At 45.1% G+C, this 24062-nt stretch overlaps 2 protein-coding genes across 6 annotated transcripts in view; one reads left to right on the top strand and one right to left on the bottom strand.

Moving 5' to 3' along the window:
• Positions 1-1011: 1011 nt before the first annotated feature.
• Positions 1012-10578, bottom strand: GID8 (GID complex subunit 8 homolog). 2 transcript variants are annotated; one of them, XM_080924865.1, is made up of 5 exons: positions 10419-10578; positions 7795-7924; positions 6234-6451; positions 5327-5524; positions 1012-4475 (listed from the first exon to the last, which is right to left on the bottom strand). In XM_080924865.1, the coding sequence occupies exons 2-5, from the start codon at positions 7910-7912 to the stop codon at positions 4302-4304; spliced, it is 708 nt and encodes a 235-aa protein (XP_080780991.1). In that variant the 5' UTR covers positions 7913-7924; positions 10419-10578; the 3' UTR covers positions 1012-4301. The 2 variants fall into 2 exon arrangements, with proteins under 2 accessions (XP_080780991.1, XP_080780992.1); XM_080924866.1 differs by having other exon boundaries at positions 6234-6430.
• A 234-nt stretch (positions 10579-10812) lies between these two features.
• The window catches only part of DIDO1 (death inducer-obliterator 1), a 50068-nt gene continuing 36818 nt past the window's right edge, over positions 10813-24062 (top strand). For 2 of the 4 annotated variants that reach the window (XM_080925772.1, XM_080925769.1), the window contains exon 1: positions 18722-18801. The gene's annotated coding sequence lies outside the window, so the exon portion shown is untranslated. Of the gene's footprint in view, positions 11131-18721; positions 18802-19058; positions 19117-24062 lie in introns of those variants that run through there. The other 2 variants (XM_080925770.1, XM_080925771.1) reach the window with 2 other exon arrangements.

Genomic DNA, 24062 nt, shown 5'->3' with positions numbered 1-24062 from the left:
TACCAGTGTCATACAGACCTTAACCTGGCATGGATCCGGGGACATGGATGAGCTGCAGACACACCATAGTCGTACCTGCCATGACACCCGACATTCCTGCCCCACCAGTCCACGAGATTCACATGAAACCCCACCGAAGGGTTTACTGTCCAGGTCTTAATAAATAACATGATAGCTGTTCTTGGCTCCTGCCCCACCAGTCCACGAGATTCACATGAAACCCCACCGAAGGGTTTACTGTCCAGGTCTTAATAAATAACATCATAGCTGTTCTTGGCTTCCAGAGCAGGCAGACTGTCTCAGGGCATATTACCCAGTGCAGAGAAGTGTGCTCAGTCTGCAATAGGGAGTAACATCAGGGGCCAAATTCTTTCTTATTTCATGTAAATACAAAGTTTCAAGCCAGAATGGCATTACAAAATTGAGGGAACTCATTCATGACAGGTGGTGGTACCTCAAGCCTCAGACTTAACATACAAGAGCTTCCATTATAGCAGAGCAGAGGTCTCCTACCTCTGGGAGTGTGAGGGAAGAGTGAGCGATGGTCAAAAGTGCTGTACCATGGCTCTGCCACGGGGCTTGGGGAAAACAAGGCCCTTCCTGTGTGTGATCACAACCCACCACAGTGCAGGACGCCCCAGTGTGCTGCTCGGTTCCCTTGGAGGCTTCATCTCACTGCATTTCCCTCAGACCTGCCTGAGTAAATGGTAATGTAGATGTCCATCGTGGGAGCTGCTGCACAGGGCCTCCACAGTCATCACATCCTGGGGCCCAGAAGGCTGCAGCTGTCGGCCGAGTGGACTGGCTCTGTGCTGTGGCACCGCTGGCTCAGAAACAGCAAGGCCAACATTCAGCTGTACTTTCCCACTCTTCCAGCTCTAATACGCTGACAATCGTAATCAGTAACTCTTCTCTTGCCGTACCTCTTCAGGGAAGGAGCGGGAAAAGAGCTTTCAGACAACCATTTTGGGAAAAACATGAAAACTTTTACTAACATTCACAGCAGGCACCCAGAAGCTACCAGACTTGTGTAATTCTCAGATGTGTCAGAGGCACAAATGCCCCCGAATGAAGAATTACAATTAAGTATGTACATGAGTATTCCAGAGCGGAGGATTTATACAGACTTTGCACCCCCTGGCAATACAACTTACTAAGCATCTGAAAACAAAAAGCAATGTTTGTGAAACTAAATATATGCATGGTGTCAGAACAAGACATGTCAACAAAGCAGCAGTGAGAAAAGGCTGGTAGGCATATTGGAATGCAGGGGTACAGACACATTGCTCTGTTAACCTGACATTAGAATCTGGTCTTCTGTTTGTCCCGAGACTGGAGAGCAACAACCTGGAAGGGAGTCTCAGTTCATTCTCTTCATCACATCAGTGTCTTTATCATGGAACATGGAAGAATCCCTCTGGAAGGACTCTCCTGGTTTCTCCTCTCCAAAAGTAATGGCACAAAAGAAAACAATGACGACATACTGCCCACCTCAGGTCCACAGGCCCCACCTCAGAGTCAATAAATCAAGTCTTCAACTACATACACTATGGTGGGGGGGGGGAGGTCTCAAACGCCAAACCAAAACCTTAATTCAAGTGACAAAACAAACTCATCTTTAGTGTGCAATAATTACCACGCTTTAGAAAACTTCAAACTGGGCTGTTCCTCACACAGCTCTACGATGCTGGAGCAGAGAACCAGAGCACTCTTGTCTCACTCACTTCAAGGCACTTTCTACCAAAAGGTGCAAAAAGAAAGCAAGCTACTTCGTCTGCTGCAGCAGGAAATGTCCACTTGTAAAACCTCAGAAGGGGGTTTCCAGGCACTAACAGATTGTGGATAAGCAAGCAGTTCTATGTGACCTTCTCCAGAGCCACTGACGTAAATGGCATCGGCTAAGCTACTGACGGAAGTGTTAGTAAGTTGTCAATTCTTTGTCTTATAGCCACTGAACATTTTATGCATGCTTCCTGTGTAGCATTTGTGGATTATCCCTACGGAAAGGACCTCTCTTTACTATACATTTCATGCCCTCTAATTTTAAGAACATGTCAAACTGATTAGCTATACAAGTGATCACGCATACACACACACACAAAAGATACAAATATGCTGGCTATCTGGTGCCATTTTTGTTTAAGAGAAGATCTTATATATAATATAGCCTAGGCTGGACTGAAAAAAAAAAACAACCCTTCCTCAGCCTCGTGAATTCTGTAATGACAAGCAGGAGCCACCACATCTGGCTTTATATGTGCTTTAAAAACCAACACTGTATTAACCCTCCCCAACTTCCTCTTCACTTAACCTATCATTTACCTGAAAAATTAAAACTTCCTTTCCCTCTGCCTTTAAAAAAAAAACCTGTGTGTGAGTGTGTGTGTACCCGTCTACCTATGTGTATGTGGAGGCCAAAGAGGACAACAGATTCCTTGGAACTGAGATTACAGGACTTTGGGGAATGCTTGACTTATAAAGGTGCTGGACTATGGTCTTCACGATTACTCATCATGCTGTCTAAACCCGTCTCTCAAGAAACTCCTCTACCTCATTCTTATCCTTAAACCAGATGGAAGGCTCCACCTCATGATGATGCTAGAAGCCACCTGTCCAGGAGGTAAGGAGAGGTCTGCTCCCTCCTTACTCACAGACCAGAAGAGCAGTAGAGGGTCACAATGGCAGCAACAACTTCATCTTTCAGTCTGTCACTAATGTGATCTTAAGGCGAACACTGCCAAAGCGCCCAGCCTCTGCAGTGGAAGCAGAGGGCTGGAAGATACCTCATTCTATCCCAACAAGAAAAGAATCCTGTGGGTAAGAAAACAGATACTGATGAAGAACACTGCAGTAGGGGACGAAACAGACAGGTGGTTAGCTGCGTTACCTGAGCAAGCTGAACAAACCCAGTCTGACCTAGTCAGCATGTACTGTATAGCTTAAGAACAAGGGAAACAATCCCAACTCATCAGTTACCAAGGACACTGTTTCTCAGTGGTCAGTACCAAAACTCCTGGCTCTAGTGTCAGACAGGCAGGAACTTCCCCAAAGGATGGTCCTCACATCATCTTCACCATGCACATCCAAGAATAACTGTCTGAGGGCTCTGCAGGTTTGTGCACCCCCACCCCAGCCTTTATCACGCACACCATTGGGCCTGGACCACTGCCCAGAATCAACTAAACACAGCTGTGCCGGGCACAATACATGTATACACTCATCACTTAAAGCATTCATCTACATAAGCACACCAAATCCTACAGGTGATGCCTTCCACTGAGCAGGACACACAGCATGGCTGACGCTGAAGCAAGAGATAAGAAACGACTTTGCCAAGCTCAAATTCAATCCGGCATGAACATCCAGCCCTGTGATGTTTGAGACCACCCAGGGATCCCACCGACACCAGGTTGCCTCGCTATCATGCAGGGCATTCCCTAGGCACATGGGAATTAGTCTTTCAGCTGTGGATTAAGGTGCTGCCCTGTGCAAGGGAAAGGACAACCAAAACAAGGGCTGTGTGAGATGAGAACTTTTTAGAAGCACTGTGGTTATACCAGAAGTAAAAAGTAACCTTTATTTTCAAATAAAGTCACCTACAAGAGATTATGCATTAATCCACTATGAATGAGTCTCTCATCACATACAGCACCAAAAATATATTTTAAAAAATTTAAAAGAACAAACAAACCCACAGCCTCACCCTTCATACACACATCCCCTCCTCCCAAATGCCACACAGCCCACACCAAAAGGCAAAGAACCAAACCAAACTCAATACTCACACAAAAGTTATCTTTGAATTAAGATTTACAAATTTATATATTCTTTCCTATGAAGGAACAAAAGGAGGAAGAAAAAGAAAGAAAAGGGGTAAGGAAAACCATGACGGTCTGGTGAGACCGAGGAAGACAAAACCCTGCCTGCCTGCCTGCTAGCAGGTAGCACAAGCACATCAGTACTTTTCCTGTGCTGTCCCATGTGAGGCCTTCAGCTGAGATGACACTCCTTAGCAGCGCAGCACACAGTGGCAAACCACATCTTCTGGAACCAGCAATCCGTAAGCACGAGGACCATCAACTGCAGTGTGTGCAGCCCTCAGGATCCAGGACATGGCATAGGTGGTGTCTTCCATCATGGGTTTTGCCAGTGTTTAAAAAGGCCATTTTCCCCTTTTAAACAATGGGGGCCAAAGAAAAGTACAGGGGGAAAGGTTCTCTACTGTGGTGACCATCTGCCAGTCACAGCCGGAAGAGGAGGAGTCCTGTGCTGATTGACAGTGCTGGCTCGGCGCACAGGCTCTACTTGGGCTCCTCAATCACACCTTTGCTGAGGTCTGTCATTTTGGGATATTTTACTTTTTTCTGGTCTAGCTCATTCTGAGCCCAAAGTAGCAGTTTCAGTAATTTTGCCAGCTTGGGTGTGGACTCTCGATTCTCATAATCCAGAACAGCCTGGTTAACTTCACTCCACACCTAGAAAAGAAACACATCCAATAGAGATGGACACGGAGACACACACACACACACACACACACACACACACACACACACACACACACACACACACACACACTCTACCAGCAAGCCTGACAATATGCTCAAGACATCTGTTTTTTTTAATTGGTTGTTTAGCTTTGTTTTTCCCCCAGTGCTAGGGTGAAACCCCAGGACCTTCAGCACATTAGGAAAACATTCTATTACTAAGCTCTAGTCTAGCCCATCTGGATACTGTTCTCACCCAAGAAGCTTGTTACTCACTTAAAAACAAATTAAACATGTAACTAAAATCCACTCCAAGGGCACTAAATTACTGACACCTGAAGGAGCTTACTCTTTGGTCAGCTAAGTGCCCGGACCTTTGAAATGGTTTGGGAGAACGTTGACAGAGAGGAGCAGCACAATGCTTACAGGAGCCCCCACAGGAAAGCCTGAAAGAGACACCTCAACAAAATTTTCAAGGGATCCAACACATGGGGAACGGAAGACATGCATCTCATGAAGCAACAAACTATCATGCTTTTAACATACAGAAAGAACAAAAAAAAAGTTTCAGAAGACTGTACTGATTTTAAATTGAAGATACTTTGGATACCTGTTTCTAAACCGACAGGAGAAAGGTTAAGAGAAGAAAAACTGGCAAGGGGTTTTGGACACTAACAGTCATTATGCCGCTGCTCTTACTTTCACAAGGTAAAAAGGACAGATTAGAGAAGCTGCCAGTGTCCTCCTGGAGTACCGCAGCCCAGGGCCATGTGCTCCACCCCAACTCTAGTGCAGCACTCGTACCATCTTTGCACAAGCCCTGAGTGCCTTCCCTTACTTACCTTTTGCCTCTGCATCATGTGGAGGAGGTCTCCAAAAGGCGACTCCTCAGGGCTATCAAAGGCCAGCAAGGCCAATGTACGCTCCATTTCTGTGAGGCATTCTCTGCTTTCCTCACCCTGCTCTGCCAGTTGCGTCTGGGCAAACTCCAATGCTGCTTCTGTCTCACGCTGACGGATAAGCTCAATCAAGTGTTGTTGCTAGTCAATAACAAAGACAGACAAGTTTAGCCAGCCTGTACACACCCAGGTAGGTGACCCCCAGTATGGTCACCAGCAAAGACAACCAAGTTTGGCTGACACACACCTAGATGAATAGCAATAAACACTTTGATCCAATCCAAAGTATTGATCAATTGAGTATGTAACTCATAGTGTTAAAGTACTTGTTTAGCTTCTAGACAAGGCCCTGGGTTCCACTCCACCACCCCAAAAGAAAATAACAAAGGCACTTCAAAAGAAAGGCTTTCTTAGCATCTCCAAGTTGATGCATTTCCATTTTAAAAGCAAAAGGAGAGATTGGTGAGACTGCCACAGTTGAAAGCGTTTGTTGTGCAAGTATGCCCACAGCCCAAGTAAGGGTAGAAAGAATGAACTCCCAAGAACTGCCTCTGACTTCCATATGCACGCACACTATCACTATTTATTCTCATTCTCCCTTCCACACTTCTCTCTCTCTCTCTCTCTCTCTCTCTCTCTCTCTCTCTCTCTCTCACACACACACACACACACACATACACACCTTTAACAAGTAACTACTTTCAATAGTCATAAAGCAGCAGCTAGCTCAAAGACTGCCTCTTCCCCAACAGTAAGCAATGTTTAATTAATACACAATGGCTGATGTCTCTCTGAGCCACTCAAACAAGCTTAATTTGCCAAACATCCACAGCAGACTGCTGAAACTCACCTGAAGGTGGAAGTAAAGATACCGGTTTGTGTCTAGGAGCTCTGGGTGGAGGCTGTTGATCAAGGCAATGGCCTCCTGGATCTGACCCTTCAAAATCATCTCCCGAATCTTGATTCGCTCATCAAGTGTTTCTAGGTCTACACTTGGTTCTATCCCAGACTCCATCCGAAATTTCTCTGCTGCTTCCTTAAAGCCCTCTGAAAAGAAAACTATCTTCACTGCTAGGAAAGATAATCAGGAATTAAGGCTTTATACTTCTAAAGAGCTCAACCATCATTAAATGATCCTACATATAAATCACACTTTCTTATGGACTTGGTTTTTACTATTTTTGTGATTAATAGTCAAGGTTGTCATTCCTTTACAGCTATCCAAAAGGCCTAAGCCATCACCCTGAAGGTCACAGATTGCTAGCCCACTGTTGCTGGGACATCATCGAGGTGGTGACTACAGGTCAGGAGCAAGAGCAAGAGACAACTGCAGGTGAGGCAGGCACCTTGCTGCGTCCTCACAGGGCTGCTATGCTCTGGTGCCACTCTACCCACAGGAGCCTGGTGAAACACAGGACTTCTGCTTTCACTTTCTAAGACATTTAGCAGAAGGTAACTGGAGAGGTGCAGGAGGACAAAGCGTAATGGTGGAAGTCTCACTGTGTGCCTTTTGAGAGAATTGGGCAGGATAACCGATTCCTTCACCCCAGTTAGGAGTGAACTTCCTCCCCCAGCAGGAACATCAAGTGCTGTCTTCTTCTGCATATCCCCAGTCATTTTCCTTCCCTTCCAGGTTTTGAGTGGGCACACCTAGAAATATGCCACAATATTTTTCCAAACTGGCCAGAAGATATCATTTATCTGGACTTTAAATATACTAAAAAACATTTTTTTATTGTTTTGGGACAGAGTCTTAATATGTAGTACAGGCTGGCCTAGAACTCATAAGCCTCCTGCCCCTGCCCTCTGAGTTAGAACATTCTTAATGATCATGAAGACTTAACTGTAAAACTGTCAAAAGCCAAACATGGATATTGATTTAGGTCTCAAAGACCTGGAATAATTATTTTATTGATAGGAAAAATATCTCTATTTTTTAGAGGTTAGGGAAACTGAGAAAAAGTCTTACATTACAAGCCAGACTGGCCTTGAATCACAATCCTGCCTCAGCGTCTCAAGTCCTGGGATTATGGGTGTGACCTACATCACTTTGGGCTAGAAAAGGCCATCTTTAACAAATAAGTTTGAGGGCTGGAGAGATGGCTCAGTGGTTAAGGACACTGACTGTTCTTCTGGAGGTCTGGAGTTAAATTCCCAGTAACCACATGGTGGCTCACTACCATCTGTAATCGGGACGCCCTCTTCTGGTGTGTCTGAAGACAATGACAATGCACTCACATAAAATAAATAAATACATCTTTTTAAAAAATGACAGTTTGATTTACAAATCAAAGTTAACAGAGTGTTTTTTATGATTTCTCAGTACAACCTAATTTTATCATTACAGTTTGGGGGTGAAGGGCTACTTGTTTACTATGGTCAATTGGTGGACCCTCATAGCCAGCCTTTACCTGTGACCAGGTAGTTCATGATGAGTCGGTTCATGTCAGCTCGTTGAACATGTAAGTTATTGAGCTTTTCCATCCATTCATCTTTGGTTATTTCGTCGGGCTTTTCTGCATAACTCATTATGGTTTATTTCTGCAGGAAAAAGATACAATAATTGGGAAGAATTCCATGTCCAGTGTAATCATTTCAAAAAATAAACACAGTAATGTGGTCAGTGCAAGAGCAGGAGGATGTTTTCAACCTTGAAACTGACAAGCAGAAAGCTACCTGGGAAAACGACATGTCTGGGTAGCGTCAAGAAGGTCAAAGGTGGGAATATGAGTGAAACAGTCAGAAGTCTTAGAATGAAGAGACCAAGATATCACACTGTGAGGAAGGGTTAGGTTTGAAGCTGAAAGTATAAAGGGGAATATTACCATTACATAGTAAAAATTATTGTGTTACAGTGTAAAAAAGGATGCAGCAATCACAATGAAGACAAGTGTTAGTGAAGGTGGAGTCTCCTTCAACTCCGCTGTGGGAGAACAAAGGTGGGAAAAGGACTGAACACTGATATGGGGCAAGAACCTCCTTCAGATCAGCAATGGCACTCCTACAGCCTAGACTGATTCCAGCAGGCACCAGAGTGTGTGCTGTTCACTGATGTGCTTAAGTTGGCAAAATGTGAACATCACTCCCCAAAACGTCCACTCAACAAGAGCCCAAATGAAGGAGCTGTGGTACACAGATGCAGCTCTTCACACAGATCACATGGCACAAGTTCAGGTCTGCTTTATGAATGACAGCCTCTCTAGAGACCGGAGTATGTTGCAATCACGCCATCACTTACTCAGTCAAACATGCATATTCACATTCAGTGTATAGGAAGCTGAAACATGTTATCAAATCGACAAATAGGTTCAAAAAGACTGATTTGGCTGGGTGTGTTGGCACTTGTGAGACTGAGGCAAGTGGATCTATAGATAGAGTTCTGGGCCAGCCAGACTTACATAGTGGATTATGCCTCAAAAGTAAGTAAAAATAAAGAATTTTTTACATTCAAAGTATCTAAACTTTAGAAGGGAACATAACTTTAATAAAACAACACTGAATGGGAAAAACAGAACAAATTAAAATAAAAGTCCAAGTATGACATGAATTTTGCAAAATCAAATATGAAAGCAACTACAGGGCATGTCTCTAGCACAAAATACTGTGTGATCTTAAGCAAAGATATGGAATCACACCACAGGGACTGTTTCATGAGGGAGTAAGACAGGATGGTAGAGCCAAGTGCCTGGGTGGGGGAAGGGACAGTCAGGGCAGCTCTAAGGGGGCATGGGCTGGGTCATTTTCACTTGTCAATAACATATACTTCATGGATATGTTTTTGTGTAGTACAAAAGACAAGCTAATTTGTCAATTTTCTGACAAACTGAAAGATAACTCTGGTTTCTGGTCTTACAGTGGAGTGCACTTTGGATGGAAAGAGCTAACTAAGCAGTCCAACAGAGATATCCCTAGTGCTGGTATAGTGGATAGCAGAAGAGAAGGCAAGATTGAGCTTTGGCCTCGGAATTAAGGGCAGCTGCTGCCGGACTGAATATGAAGGGCCAAGAGAAAAGAAAGGAGCGCGGACAAGCAGACTGGAGGTTTCAAGTGCCAGGCCTTAGAAATGGGAGCACGGCAATGTGGGAGAGATGCAAGTAAAACAGGTTGGAGGAGCAAGGCAAGTCTGGTGCAGAGGACTCTGGCAGTTAGACAGGTGTGGTAGGTCCTGGGACCCACGCTACAACAGCAATTTGGGAAACAAGCAAATAAACATACTTACACATACTAAGGGGAAAGCTATTTAAGCAAGAGGTTTTTGTTTGTTTTGTTTTGAAAGATCTAAAATATTAAGATTCCAAAGCCCACTTGCGGAGAATTTTCACAGTGAATATTAGAGGGACTTAGAATTTGGGGCATGCCAGGACTTCTAGTTCTGGCGGACTTGAAGGTCCCAGCAGCCTAAAATATAGTAGTAATAGGAGGCGGGACTTGAAACTAAACGGGGCGCATGCCTCTCCATGCCATGCCACGGAAACCAGCAGGATTTACCGATTCTTAACTTTTATTCGTATAAGTAAACTAAAGATCAGTATGAGAAAAATGTTTCCCAAGAAGGTCTTTGCCTCTCAATTTCCACTCGGCGCGGGAAAGGTTATTAAGCAAGGCTGAGGACAGAAAGACAAGGGATAGTGTTTCTGTAGAACCCAGTGGTTCACAAAATTCAGCGACCACACAGTGTACAGGAATGCATGCTAAGCCCTGAGGATGCCTTTTAACGCAGTAGCTCCGTTTTCACCTTTCGCTGTCCCCTTCACCGCGCCTTTAGTCGCAGAGGTGTGCGAACATTTGCAATAACTATTCCGGTCCCGCAGCACCCGGACTAACAGCGCGGCCTCCAGACCTCCGGCTCCGGGGCCGAGCGTGAAGGACAGGATGGACCGCCTTGACTCCCGCTCTCGCCTCGGGCTTTGGACACCCTGGGCAGGGTAGCCTGGCGGGCACAGGCCCCCGACCTCTGACCTCCGCGCCGCGGCCCACCCCGGAGCCCCGCGGAGACGCTGGGAACAGCCGTCAGGGCCCGCTGCGGCCATCTTACCGTGCGGATCCCGCCTTCCGCGCGATAGGGTCTGAGTGGCGGCTCCCCAGCCGTTCCCGGGGCCGGGGAGGGGCGGCAGAGACCGCGGGAGATAGAGGAGGAGGCGGAGGCCGCGGCGGAGGCGGGGGCGGGGCGCGAAGCGGAGGTAGATACTCCGGCGTCTGCCCCTCAGACACTTCTCGCGAGATCGTAAGATCTCGAGATGAGAACTGGCAACCAATGGAATCCTCTCGCGAATCTGCTAAGCGGGCGGTCATCGGAAACTAGAGTTAGACTTCCGTTCTTGCGCACTACTCTTCGGCTGTGCTCTAGCTCTACGGGTTGGCGCGAGAGTCAAAAGGCTAGTATCGCTTCTGCGCAAGATGGCTGCTGCGGGGCCATTCGTGTATTGAGTGCCAGCGCAGGGATGGAGACGTGTAGACTGAGTTCGAAACGAAGGTCCCAGCTCTTTTCTTGTTTTGTGTTTGTGTGTGTATGTGAAGCAGGGGGCGCGGAATAAGGTGTGTGTGTAAACACGGAAGTGCAGTCCGCCAGGCTCTAGTCCCAAAGACAAGGCCTCCGGACGTGAACGAGCTCCTAGGATTTATTCCGGGAACGTTGTAATCGAGGCCAGATCAGCGTCAGAACAGCGCGACCTAGAGAGATCCCTGTGGCCACGCTCGGAGACGGACGGCAGAGACTCTTGTTCACGCATTTCTGTGCACTCAAGAAGGTGACTCCTAATGCTGGGGTTCTTGGGGAATGGAGCTTGCATGGAAGTTAATCCCTGCTTCTAATGCAATCAGGGAAGCAGAGCGGATTCATGCTTCAGAAGTGCTCACGGTGGGGACTCCAGGCCGCCGAGGGTATTCCCTCTTCTGGGCATTCACTGAGAGTGTCTTTCCTAGCGGCGTACGGTGGGAACCCAGCTTTGGACTCCGGCGAGGGGGAATACCTGCCGCTGGAGAAGGGACTTATATCCTTCCTACCCCCGAATCCAGTTTACTCCTTTCCCAGAGATGGATTCTTAGAGATTCGGGTAAAGGGTGGGGGTAGTTGGAGGCTCTTTAAAACTAGCCTTGCTGGAGTCGCTTAATGGGTATTTGCATATTTACATGTTTATTGTCTACGGGAGAATGCAAATTTAATCATTGTAATGTAAAGAAATTCTGTTTTGCTTTTGGTTGGAATGTTGAGTAGTCTGCGTTCAGGCAATTGTGCTTGCTTAAAAATGATCTGAGTCTAGGGAAGTGAATTTCTCAATGAGTCACTGAAAATAAGGCTCGTTTAGTAGATGTGTCAGACAGAAGACCTCAGTGGCTGTGCCCGCTAAATCTGAGACTCCGTAGCTCTAACCAAAGCCGTATAGGCTGGTATTGACAAACTTTGTAACACTTTAACTCTGGGTAAAGTTGGATATCAACTCAAAAGTGCAAGGGAAGAGAGGATTCAACTCTGAATTTCAGTTCCTCTCTGGATGATGGATTAGCAGTCCTGCTAACAACAGTCTGCTAGTACCATAGTCTTCTACAAACCAGCTCCTGTTTAGGGTTCCTCAGCCGCCTAACTGTGAGCTCATCATCTTTGCTGCTTGTTCAAAGTGTCCTTTTCCTAACATTCTCACATATGTCCCCTTACAGTACTATTTCTCCTACACCCTGACCTCCATGTAAGCCATTCGTTTGCCAGTTGATTGACCTTCCGGCTCCAGTCACCCTGACTCCTGTGGTTCTCTCTGGGTTGTACTATATGAAATATTTCCCTCAGCTGCTTGGGCTTTCCCTGGGAAGTTTCACTAAATACCAGCACGTTTTGTCTTTTTCCTTTTGCTCAGGTGATAATTTTTATTTCTTGAATTTTCCAGATTATTTTTCTCTGTATCGTGCAGGCTGCTCATGGCGGCACACCTAGAGGCAAGTGGATCTCTGAGTTCCAGGTCAGCCAGGACTATGTAGAGCTACCCTGTCTTTAAAAAGTGTGTCCCACCATGCTTAGCTCAGGAGATCTTGTAAACGAGGAATTCTTAAACTTTTCACCTACAACTCTTTTTATGCCTAAGGATTTTTTTCCCGTACTACTCTGGGTATATGGATATATAAAATAAACATACAAATCAAGTATTGATTAATAACGTAATTTTATAATGGTCTTCTCATAAATATAATTTTACCATTAAGGAGAATGGCAAATTTTTATTGTAATGGGATACATATGCTTGCTTAGTTTTTCTGCCTTGGGGGCTGAGAAATGATGGCTCAGAGGACTGTATTTAAGTTTCCAGCACCTAAGTCAGGCAGCTCACAGCCACCTCAATCCAGTTTCTGGAAATCTGATAATCTCTGGCTTCTGGGCACTTAAGTATACATAAATAAAAATCAGTCTTTGGGTTTTGTTGTTGTTTTGAGACATGGTTTCACTGTAGTTCTGGCTGTCTTGGAACTCACTATGTAGATCAGGGTATCCTTTAAGTCACAGAGATCCTCCTACTTCTGCCTCTCGAGTGCTAGATTAAAGCTATGCCTGACAAATATCTTAAAAACATTTTTTGGGGAACTGGATGAGGTGGCACAGGCCATTTAGTCTGAGTATTTGAGTTCAAGAACAATCTGATCTATGTAGTTTCAGGTCAGTTAGGGCTACGTAAAGACAACCCCTGTTCAAAAAAAAAAAAAAGTTTGAATGAGTTCTTTGCTAAGATTTATTTTATCTTTGTGTATTTGATTGTGGGTCCGGAGGCCAGAAGAGGATGTCAGAACCCCTGGAACAGAGTTTGTAAGTGGTTACCAGCCCTCTCACTCCAGTATGAATGCTAAGAACCAAACTCTATTTCTGAAAGAAGAGTAAGTGATATGAGCCAGTCCAGCCTGAACTTTAGTTATTGAAAGACGAGGTCTCCTTTGTGTGTGCTGTCTGCACCTTTATGTGTAGGCCAAAATGACAGTGAGTTTAGGGTCTCCTGTTCTACCTTGTGGTGGGACTACATAGGCTTATGTACAATGAATGCCCAGTGCTTGTGGTGCTGGGGATTGAATTTAGAGAGTGGTTCATACTAGGCAAGCAGTCCCCTAAACAACTACCTATGTCACAGTCCTGATCTTAATTCTTTTTTATTTATTGGCACGGCTCAAGTCAGTAATTCCAACAGCAACTTTTTAAATTAATATTATAACACCATTCAAAGATTACTAATTTGACACTCTCATGCTGTAAGAAAGCTTTTAAAATTAAACAATTTTGTTTTCTTTTGTTTTTTCCTTTTTTGAGAGTCTCACTTGTTTAGACAAGGCTAGCCTTGAACTCAGAGATCTACCTACCTCTGCCTCCCAAGTGTTGGGATTAAAGGTGTGCACCATTGCACCTGGCTTCTATTATTTATATGCTCTTTAAGAGCATAAACTTTGTTTAGTAAGAAGACTGCAGTTCAAGTAGTAGTCTTAAATATGATTAAGGTGTATTTCTTGATGTTTCCTGGCATGTAAAATGAACATGTTTTATATTTAAAACCAAGACTGCAGGGCCCAGAGAAATTGCTCAGCACTTGCTGCTCTTGATAAGGAGTTTGATTTCTGGCCCCAGTACATGGTGGCTCATAGTCACTTATGATTGCAGCTCCAGAGGATCTGATGCCCTCTTCTGAGTTCTGCAGGCATCTGTATAGATGTGCACAGACACATAATCTAAAAATACTAAAGAAATATTTAAAAAGAACCAAGACAGCAGTTGATTGGAACACCATGAGTTAACCCTGCTAGAACACCTCAGATTCATCATGTTTCATTTTGATTTGTTATCTGCTTAGAAACTATAGCTGTTGCCAACTTTTTCATAACTTTCCCCCATTTTAGTTATCGAACCCCATATAGGATTGCAGCTCACAGTCTGAGAAACAGTCCTGGTGAGGTAGCTCAGTGGTTAAGGGCACTGGTGCTCTTCAGGAGGACCCAGTCTCAGCTCCCAGTGCTCACTTGGAGTTATTGCCTGTAACTCTTGTTTTAGGAGATTGGGCTCTCTCTTCTGGCCTCTATGAGCACCTTGCCTGTGCATGGTACACATCCACACATACCATTAGCATGGTAATGCATGTCTGCAGGGTCAGCCTGATCTACACAGTGAGTTCCAGGATAGCCAGGGTTGTGTAGAGAGAGCAGTGTCTCAAACAAAAAGAGTTCTGAGCTACTATTTTCCTTGGCTTTCAACTCCCTACCCCATGTTGCCATTGCCTTATATCATGATTCCTCTAAAAATACGGTTTATTGTGCTGTGGAGATGGCTCAGTCAGTAAAATGCTCAAGCAAAGGGACCCCAGATTGATCCCTGTGTACAAGACTGATACTGTAGCTTCTGTCATCTTAGTGTTGGCAGCCAGACACGGACCCCTGGGACTTCCTGGCGAGCCTACATCTCTGAACTGGTGAGCCCCAGATTCAATGAGGAGTCATTCTCAAAAATAAGAGATTGAAGAGGATACCTGACCAGCATTGACCTCCTGCCTCTACCTACTGAGTACACATGTGAAACTTCACATACACACACACACACACACACACACACACACACACACACACAAGGAATAGCACCATTCTTATGTACTGGGCATCTCAGTTAATAGAAGTGTCTGATACATTGTAGGTACTTTATGACTGTTGACTGGGGAATAAATGAGCACCTGCCAGGGCTCTTCTCCCTGAGGATAGGCAAAGGGAGGCTCAGTAGCTCCTTTGCCGTTTTCCTTTGTGTATAGGTGAGTATGTATCCAAGAATGCATAAAGACCAGAGGAAGATGGGCTGTGTTCTCTTGCTCTGCTTTATTTCTTCAGGACAAGGTCTCACTAAACTAAACTGAGCAGCCAGCAAGCTCCTTCAGTCCTATCTGTCACCACCACCCACAGCGCTGAGGTTATAGGCATGTTATGTACTTGTGCTTACCCCTGCTTGGATGTCAAATGCTCTTACCCTCTAAGCTGTCTTCCCGTCCCCACAAGCCAATTTTTGTTGTAGGCTTTGAAATACATTTGAGTTTGGGTCATGGAAGGTTCCGGGACCTGGTGAAAGGGTAGGTGCAGTTGAGCAGAGTGGTTTCCACAGCATGTGTGGAATAGGCAGGGAAGTGGGGCAGAGCGGTGACCTGTGCACAGTGCCATCAAGACATCTAGGACAGTTGCCAAGTGGACAGAAGTGTCAGCCTGTGGATTCATTAACTAGCTAAGCTTCCTGTAGTGCAGCAGGTGGACCTGGTGGAGAGAAGTCATAAAAGTATGGCTGAGGTAGGAGAGGGTAGTGTATGGTCAAAGGTGCCACTGTTCTAAAGCCAAGGCAGGAATGTGAAGATGTTTCATTATGAAAGAGTAGCAGTTCTCAGGCCTGGCTGTGGTGGTGCATGCCTTTAATCCCAGCACTTGGGACACAGGCAGGTGAGTCTACAGAGCAAGTTTTGGGATAGCCAGGGATACACAGAGAAACCTTGGTTGTTTTTTATTTCTGGATGGGGTGGATAGCAGTTCTCTAGAAAGAGAACTAAAAGTGTATGGACACTGATGGGTGAGATAGCTCAGTGGGTAAGAAGTATTGTGCTTGCTCCACCATGGCCTGATGACCCTGGGACCCATGTAAAGGTGGGAGGGCAGAAGAGACGCCACCACACCTATGTGGACATCCACATTAATAGACACTGAGAGAACGTTATCAAGGGGCAGAAGTGGTAGCTCAGTAGAGCACTTACTCAGCATAGACACATCCACAATGGATTCAGTCATCACCCTTGAATAAATAAGTAATCAGATACCACAGAGCCTTATAAAAGGAAACGAATTCTGAGGATAAGATGCAAAATGCTTCCATTACGTAAATAATCAGGTGCCAGGATGCTGGTTGTGTTTTACAGAATAACTTACCCTCTTGAGACTAGGTCTCTTTCAGCTGGTATACCAAGCTGTCCTTGAACCAGGATACCAGCCTGCTGTTTCCAGTGCTGGAATTAAAGGCATGGCCAGAACTACGTTGTTTCCATAGCTGCTTCCTTTTACTTTCTAAATAAATAAATAAATCAACCCTTGTATTCTGAAGTCCTCCGCTTCTGTTGAAGAGAGCTGCAAAACAGCTACATATTTACTCAATTTTTTTCTGTTGGAAGAAAGAGAATTTTTTTAATCACTCCCCCTTTTTCCTATAAATCCTGACATTGTTAGGGATATTTACACTGGTTAAGAGCCCTTGGTGCAATTACCAAGCCCACCTGGTGGCTCAAAATAACCCAAAACTCCAATTCCAGGAGCTCTGACACCCTTTTTTGACTTAGTGTGGGTGTGTGGGTGGGGTCTTAGGCATATGGTGGACATTCATACATGAAGGCAGAACACTTAGGAAATAAACCAGGGGGGCAAAAAGATCACTGGCCTCTTTTTTTTTTTTTTAAATGTATGTGAGTACATTATAACTCTTCATGAACACCAGAAGAGGGCATCACATCCCATTACAGATGGTTGTAGGTGTTGGGAATTGGACTCGACCTCTGGAAGAGCAGTCAGTGTGCTCTTAACTGCTGAGCCATCTCTCCAGCCCTGACCTCTCACTTTTAACAGGCAGGTTTACACAGATTCTGTTCTTTAGACACATCAGTTTGTGGGACATACCCACTCTTACTATTTTTTTTTCCTTTGAGGGGAGATCTCATTTCTCTGGCTGTCTTGACTGGCTTTTGTATTTTTTGTTTTCAGACTGTTTCACTCTGTAGCCAAAGGTGTCCTGGAAGTCACTGTCTTACCTCGGCATCCTCAGTGCTTATAATACAGAAGGCACTGCACCTGGTTACAAAGTCTGACTTGTTTTCTTGGCTCCTTTCTGTACTGCCAGTAGCTGTGCTCCGTACTGTAATGGTTGGTGTTGGTCCTCAGCTGTGCATGGATGTAGCACTGCCTGATAAAGATCAGCTGCAAACTGGAACCTGCTGTTCTTACAGTGAGATCAGAAACTGATGCTTTATTCAGCTTCGTGCAAAGCAGCTGGTGATTTCTTATAGGATTCTTAAGTTTTGTGCAAGTAAGTGCATTTTATCTAAAATTAGCTGTTGCAGATTACTCCATGCCAAGCAAGTCCCTAGGGTGGTTCCGGGTTCGATCTCCAGCACTGTACACAATAAAATAAACTAGAAGTTAAATGTTGGGTTTTAGTTTTTATATTTAATTTTTAAAAATTTAATGTGTACGAGTGTTCTCCATATATATCTATATATTTCTTTATATAGATATATAGATATATATGCAGTGGGTGCCTAGTGCCCAAGGAGGCCAGAAGGGGGCACCCGATCCTGGAACTGGAATTGTTTGTCCTCTTGTGGATGCTGGGAACTCAAGGGCAGAGTTGAGGAATCAGTGTAGGCTCTTCCTTGACTAGAATCAGAAAGGTGGTATTGAAGGATCTCACCAAAGGAAGCAGAAGCAGCCTCCTACTGTACTGGAAGCCCCATGACCTGGCATGTAACCTTAGGAAATGTTAGAAAACTACTCAAGACCTGGGCTTCTGAATGGAGCATTAAAGGCATTTACAATGTGGGAGAGTCCTTACTAGACCGGAGCACATGGTTGTTCTTCTAGGAAGCCGAAGTTAGAGGCCAGAGACTGGCTTCCAAGCCATGTGTCTGTGCATACATAAATTAAGCTGAGCGTCTACCCCGGAGTTAGTAACTCTTCGCGGGGCAAAATGGCTAGTGTTCATGGTGCTGTAAGGGAGTAATGACCTCCGGCTTCCTTAAGTAATTTGGGAGACAGTAAGGAATGTCACTGTAGTAAGCGCTGAGGGGGATTCTTAAATGCCTTTGTGAGGGGGCCGAGGGGAGGGCGTCCGGCCCTCATAGGCATGTATGTCCAGGCATTGGCTCCTGACTATTGGTCTGGTATTTAGGAAGAAATGGGCGGAGCAAGGGTGTTTCCGGCACGGAATAAAGCCGAGTTAAGTCTCAGGGAGTCCCTGTTGGGCTGACGCCCCTCCCGCGGAAGAACTTTGGGGTTTTCCTGGCCCCTTCCCACCGGAATCGGGCACTAGTTTACCCCGAAGCACCAGTCCCCGCAGACGCAGAGGATTTCTAAAGCTTTTGGAATGCCGGACAGAATGCTGATCCAGGATAGTTCGAAGAATCTCTTGGTGGCATTGACTCCCCGTTTAGCCCCTTGGTTCGGGACGCGGGAATTTGTTAAACGGGCCCAGCCGGCTAGGCTGGCGCTCCGGGGTACCCGGATGGCGCATGCGTGCAAGAAGGGCAGCACAGCCGCTCTAGCCCCGCCACATCTCGGTGGCCGGTCGATTTCTTCCGCTTGCCTCGCGGCCCACCACTCTAGGACAGTAGTCTCGCTGGTCTCCGCTCTAGATCCGTGGCAGCTCTGGAAATGGCTGCGGTATTTCGTTGGCCGGGGTAAGTGGCTCTGTGCAGCGAAGGAGGGCGGGAGCCATGTGGATCCCAACGGCACTTGGAATTGGGACAAGGCAGAGCGGCGCCATGCCGGTAGCCTAATTCCAGCGAGCGGCGCAATGGCGCCGAGAAAATGGCGTCGCGGCCCGTGGGGCCCTTTCCGGCCCGGGGCCGAGTGATCGCGGAGGAGTGCGCGAGGACGGGCGGGCTCTCTGCGTCTGCGGGCCGGCTCTCTGCGTCTGGTTTCTGTCTAATCGCTGGTTGGCTTGTGTAATCCAGGCTGATCTGGGTCTGGAAGGCTATGGAGTCCTTGAGAGTGTAAGTCGGAGTTAGGGGCCCAACCTCCCGCGGCCGCAGGTCCTCAGCACTTGTGGTAGAACACTCATGGTAGGATGTGAGTGGGCCTGGGCGCGGATTCGCGGGTGTACGAGCATATATTTTGGGGGGGGGCTTCCGGGAAGAACCAACCTCAGCTCCATGAAGGGCCTGGGCGTTGCCTGGGCTCCCATTGCTTCTTGCCAATGTTGTTGGCCAGGTTTGTGTTAATGTGGGTTGATCTCAACAGTGACTATTAAGTAAGAGGCTCTGGGTTTGATTTGAAATGTTGTGTATATTTGTCTTTACACAGAAGATGCTCCTTGTTACACTTGATTAAGTAGAGGCTCTGTCAGGCAAACTCAGTTGTGTACAAATGAGAATCAGCACACAGAAAAGATTTGTGTAATTGATGACCCCCTGCCAGCACTCATGACCAGCGCTTTACTCCAGTCACTCAGTGCAAGTGTAGCATCACAATAGCTTGCTGAGAACATGTGCTAGGGGACCTGAGAGCTCAGGTAGGGCTTGAAGGTGAGGTGGATGTCTTACTATCTTTTGTCGTTCGCAGAAGTTTTCTATTGTCAGAAAAGCTCTCTGGACCTCTGGTAGGTCCTTCATAGACTAAAGAGTTATTCAGCCAGTGCTGAGCACCGTAATGATTTCGCTTGCGCATTTGGGTACTGTACCAGGCCTTACACTTCTGTCAGCACAGCATGTTTTACCATGTTACACATGTGTCCTACAATACTAGGTGACTTCTCTTAAGTCTTAGGTGACTGGGTCCTTTATAGAAACCTAGTAGTCTCTGAGCTTGTGTGTTGATTCGGTTACAAAGGTTGTATGATTTGCAGCCAGTGATAGTGTGCTCTTTGGAAAAAGGAGGTCAAAGCCCAAAGTCTGTGTTGTGCTCATGAGTGTGCAGGTCTCGTCTGTAAGACACAGACCATGTTGACAAGGCTTTACTTCATTTTCTGAGCAGTCATTTTGAGAATTTCATAAGGGAAGAAGAGTAGGCAGTTGACATAATGCTAGAGGTTGGAGAGGTGGCTCAGCTGTTAGGAATTCCCAGTTCTTTTCCACAGAATCAGAGCTTGGTTCCTAAGCATCTATGTCACCTGGAGGGCTCACAACCATGTCTTAACTCCTGCTCTGGGAAATCCAAGACAGGTGGCAGACACATTTAAAAATGAGTAATTTTAAGCTTGTGTCTATACAGTTAATCCCTAGGTGTTACCTGGTTATTAGGAGCAGGAATTGGGAGCCAATATCCAGAGAGCCTATATATATATATATATATATATATATATATATCTCCCCTGAGAAACGCTGTCAGAATTTGTTAGATTGTAACTTGTGTTTGGGTTTGAAGTAGCCGTCTTGTTGCCTGTTTATATTTGTGTTAATATTGAGGAAGTACTGGGTGTTGCTTCTCTAACTGGCTTGAGAATAGAGTTCAGCTGCGCTTCAATAGATAATACAGGAAGCCCTACTGTGCTAGACTTCAGTGTTGGACTTCATTATCTTACCCCCTCAGTGTAGGGGGGGGAAGTGGACTATGTATTGTCTCCTACTAATCTTAGGGAGGGAAAGGAAAAAGGAGAGAAAAGGAAGGTTCTAGTTGAAATTCAGCTCTTTACCTGAGTTTTGAAAGCCTCCTGGGCTTTGGCCTGAACTTAGGTAGCAAGCTTTACAGCCTCCTCAGTAATGGCTCAACCTGAATGAGGAGGGAAGGGAGTGGGATCGGATTGGGTCTACTTATGGCCCTTGTGAATCTTAGCTAGACAGACACCAATCGTGGGAGCTTTGCTCCATCTCTACACCAGCCATTCCTGGTGACTCTAAAGAGCCTTTGTTAATACTGATTGTTTGATTTTACAACTGAGACATTTAAACCTTTATTCATTATAAGATACGTTGTGTTAACATAAATATTTTCAAAGTCTAAGATAACTTAATGAAAAAAGTAACATTTATGCTTTTGTAAATCTGTTTATTTCACAATGACCTTTTTCTTCCATTTGTATCTGCTTCAAGTGTCACATCACTATTGGTAAGCCCCTAAAAAGTGTGACTTTTCAGTGACAAGAAAAAGGCATCTGATACCATAGTGCTGTGCAGATACCTCTGTCTATCTACAGATCCTTTTTCCATTTATTGCTCATAACAATGAGAAGTGCTCGTTTTGTTTTTTGGCCACATGGTGTTGCTCTGTGTCTCTGCTGTCCTGTTACTATGTTGACCAGGTTAGCTTGCCTCTGCCTCCCGAGTGCAAGCACCACAGAGCCTTAAGATTGCCAGGTATGGTAGCACATGCCTTTAGTCCCAGCACTCCAGAGACTGGGGCAGGTGGATTTGTCTGAATTCCAGGATGGCCAGGGAAATCCTGTCTTGACATCTCACTCTGCCCCCCCCCCCCATAAAAGGAGTGCTCTTATAGTTTAAATGAGTTGAAAGAATACTTGACTCTAAACACCTAGAAAAACATCACTTCTAATGCTATGTGATGGTGTCTTTGACCAGTTTCTTGCCTTTGAGGAAAGTTATAGAACTATCTATCTATCTATCTATCTATCTATCTATCTATTTATTTATTTATTTATTGTGACATAGAAGGTTAGGGTTTCATTCAGTTTGTACTCCTCAGAAGCTGTGAGTTAGGATCTGCCATTGCCATGATGTTCAGGACAGTGGCATAATCAGCTAGAGGTATCTGCAGGGGACAGGCACCAGGATTGTGCTTGTTGGGCCCTTGGCATTTACTATAGGATGTAATGCTTTCATTGTACCCAGTGGGACTTAAGATAGTAATGCTTAGTAATGCTGACATAATCTGGGGCATAAATATGTAGAAATAAGTGTGTCCCACATCCCAGGAATTCCATATCCTTTGCAGAATTGTCCTGGAAACACTAAAAAAGGACCCTCCAAGGCAATGTACACACATTGTTGGGTAGTCGGTCTAGGCACTCGTGGATACCCAGTTTTCTGAGAAGCATATAATGTGCTGATCTGCTGCTGGCCTTAGGAGCAGCAGTTACCCATGCAAAGCCTCTGGGAATGTGAAAGGACAAGATGGGAACCCAGCCTAGGTAGCTGCTTTAAGAGACTTGATGCTCTACCCCAAACAAGGCTAGCCTCACAGTTTCTAGTCCTGGCCAACATTAGAAGACTTGAAATTTCCTTCCCGTATTGCCTATCCGTATGTGTGTTGTTAGGCCCAAGGGCCTCTTCCATCCTTGTCAAGGGGAGTGCTAACCTTCTCTCCTTTCATACAACACCCGTATTGCCTATCAAACTTAAAAACCTATATCTTTTAGACTAGAAACTGGAAGGAAGAATTTTGGGATATGGAGAGACTTGGAGGCCTGGGTGAAACTTCAGTCCTGACAGTGGTTTTCCTTTTGACAGTGCTGCTTTTTGTCCTCGTAAGGTTTAAATCAACAAGATTTTGATTTTTTAAAAAATGATTTTCTTATTAATGCTTTTTTTTTCCTTCTTTGACCTGGCCAGAATAATTTAATAGCATTTATTTTGCTGAGCAGTAGACATTGAGAGAAATGAAAACTGGTTTCTTAATTTTCTTTATGGGCCAAAGGATCAGCACATCTGTTAGACAAGTTTTGCCACTGCAGACCTTGAGGCTCAATGAGAAAGCTAGGCATTACAGCCTGCTGGGTAAGGATTATATGCACAGCAAGCTGCTCCCACTGAGGGCAAGAAGAGAGGAAGTTTCTTGATTTACTTTATGGGAATTTTAAACTGAGTTTAAAAAGAGCCTTTATAGTTTTTTATTTTTTATAACAATGTTAGCATCTTCTCAGTCCCTTTAACTTGACAATAATAGAAAACCTGTCAGAAGTAACAAATTCTGAGTGAGAGTCAAAACAGTCTATTACAGCACTGGATATAATTTCTAACAAGTTAGAACGGCTTCAGATTTGGGGACAATGTTCCATTCAGGACAGTTCTCAGGTGCTAGGCTTACCCTCTAGCATTGCTTGTCATCCTAGCAGCAGTGTTCAGGGGTATTTGAAGTCAAGGTCATCCTTACATGAGAACCTGTCTCAGGTAAAATGGTTTTAAATATCACTTCTGGGAAAACTACAGTTTAAAATCTTGTTTTGCAAATAGGGCAAAATGCACATATGCACTTGGGTATTGAGTCATGACTGGTTTTCTGGCATTGCTATGGCACACATGTAGGAACTTCTGCCATCTGTCAGTTCAGAGTTAGTTTTATGGTTGTTGCTGTAGGCATCTTTAGGTGGATAGCAGTTAATGTGATAATTGAATCTTCTGATTAGACTGGTTTCCAGATGGGTAGGTGGTGCACCATGGCTACTTTTTAAAGGTGATATTTTAACATTTGGGGAAAGTAAGTTTTACCCAGTTTCTCCTCTGCACTGGTGATGCTTTTAACTGAGTCAGAATATGGGAAGGACTTTGGAGATCGTTCTAGAGCCATGTACTGTCCTGCACCACCAGTGCTATCCTAAGTAGAAATGCTGGTGACAAAGTTTAGGTACACTCAGTGGGCTTCTGTGGGATTCCTGGATCCCCCCCCACCCCCCACCCCTTGGAGCTGAAAAGCCAAACCTCTGAAATATAGACTAGCATGCCAAGTTTTCCTGATTTTTGCACCTATAGAGACCCAGTACTCCCACTATGGGCTGGATTTGTAAAATAAACATTTTCCTTTAGAATGTCTTTGGAACCAGGGAAGATGGCTCCGTGTGTAAGGGTGTTTGCTGAGTTTGATACCTCAAACCTATGTGGTGAAAGCTATTCAACAATGACTGCTCATTGTTCTCTGACCTACACACCTACCCATAGCAGAGACATGGACACAGACACAGAAAAACCAAGTGTAGTTTTAAAAAATGTAATATCCTTGAACAAGATGTGCATGCCACTTTTATTAGGCTTATCCCTCAAATGCACAGCTG

This window comes from Micromys minutus, assembly GCF_963924665.1.
Source record: "Micromys minutus genome assembly, chromosome: 11".
In the NCBI taxonomy this organism is placed as follows: Eukaryota; Metazoa; Chordata; class Mammalia; order Rodentia; family Muridae; genus Micromys; species Micromys minutus.
Note: the sequence above shows the minus strand (reverse complement) of the source record. Positions and strands in the feature narration are given on the sequence as shown.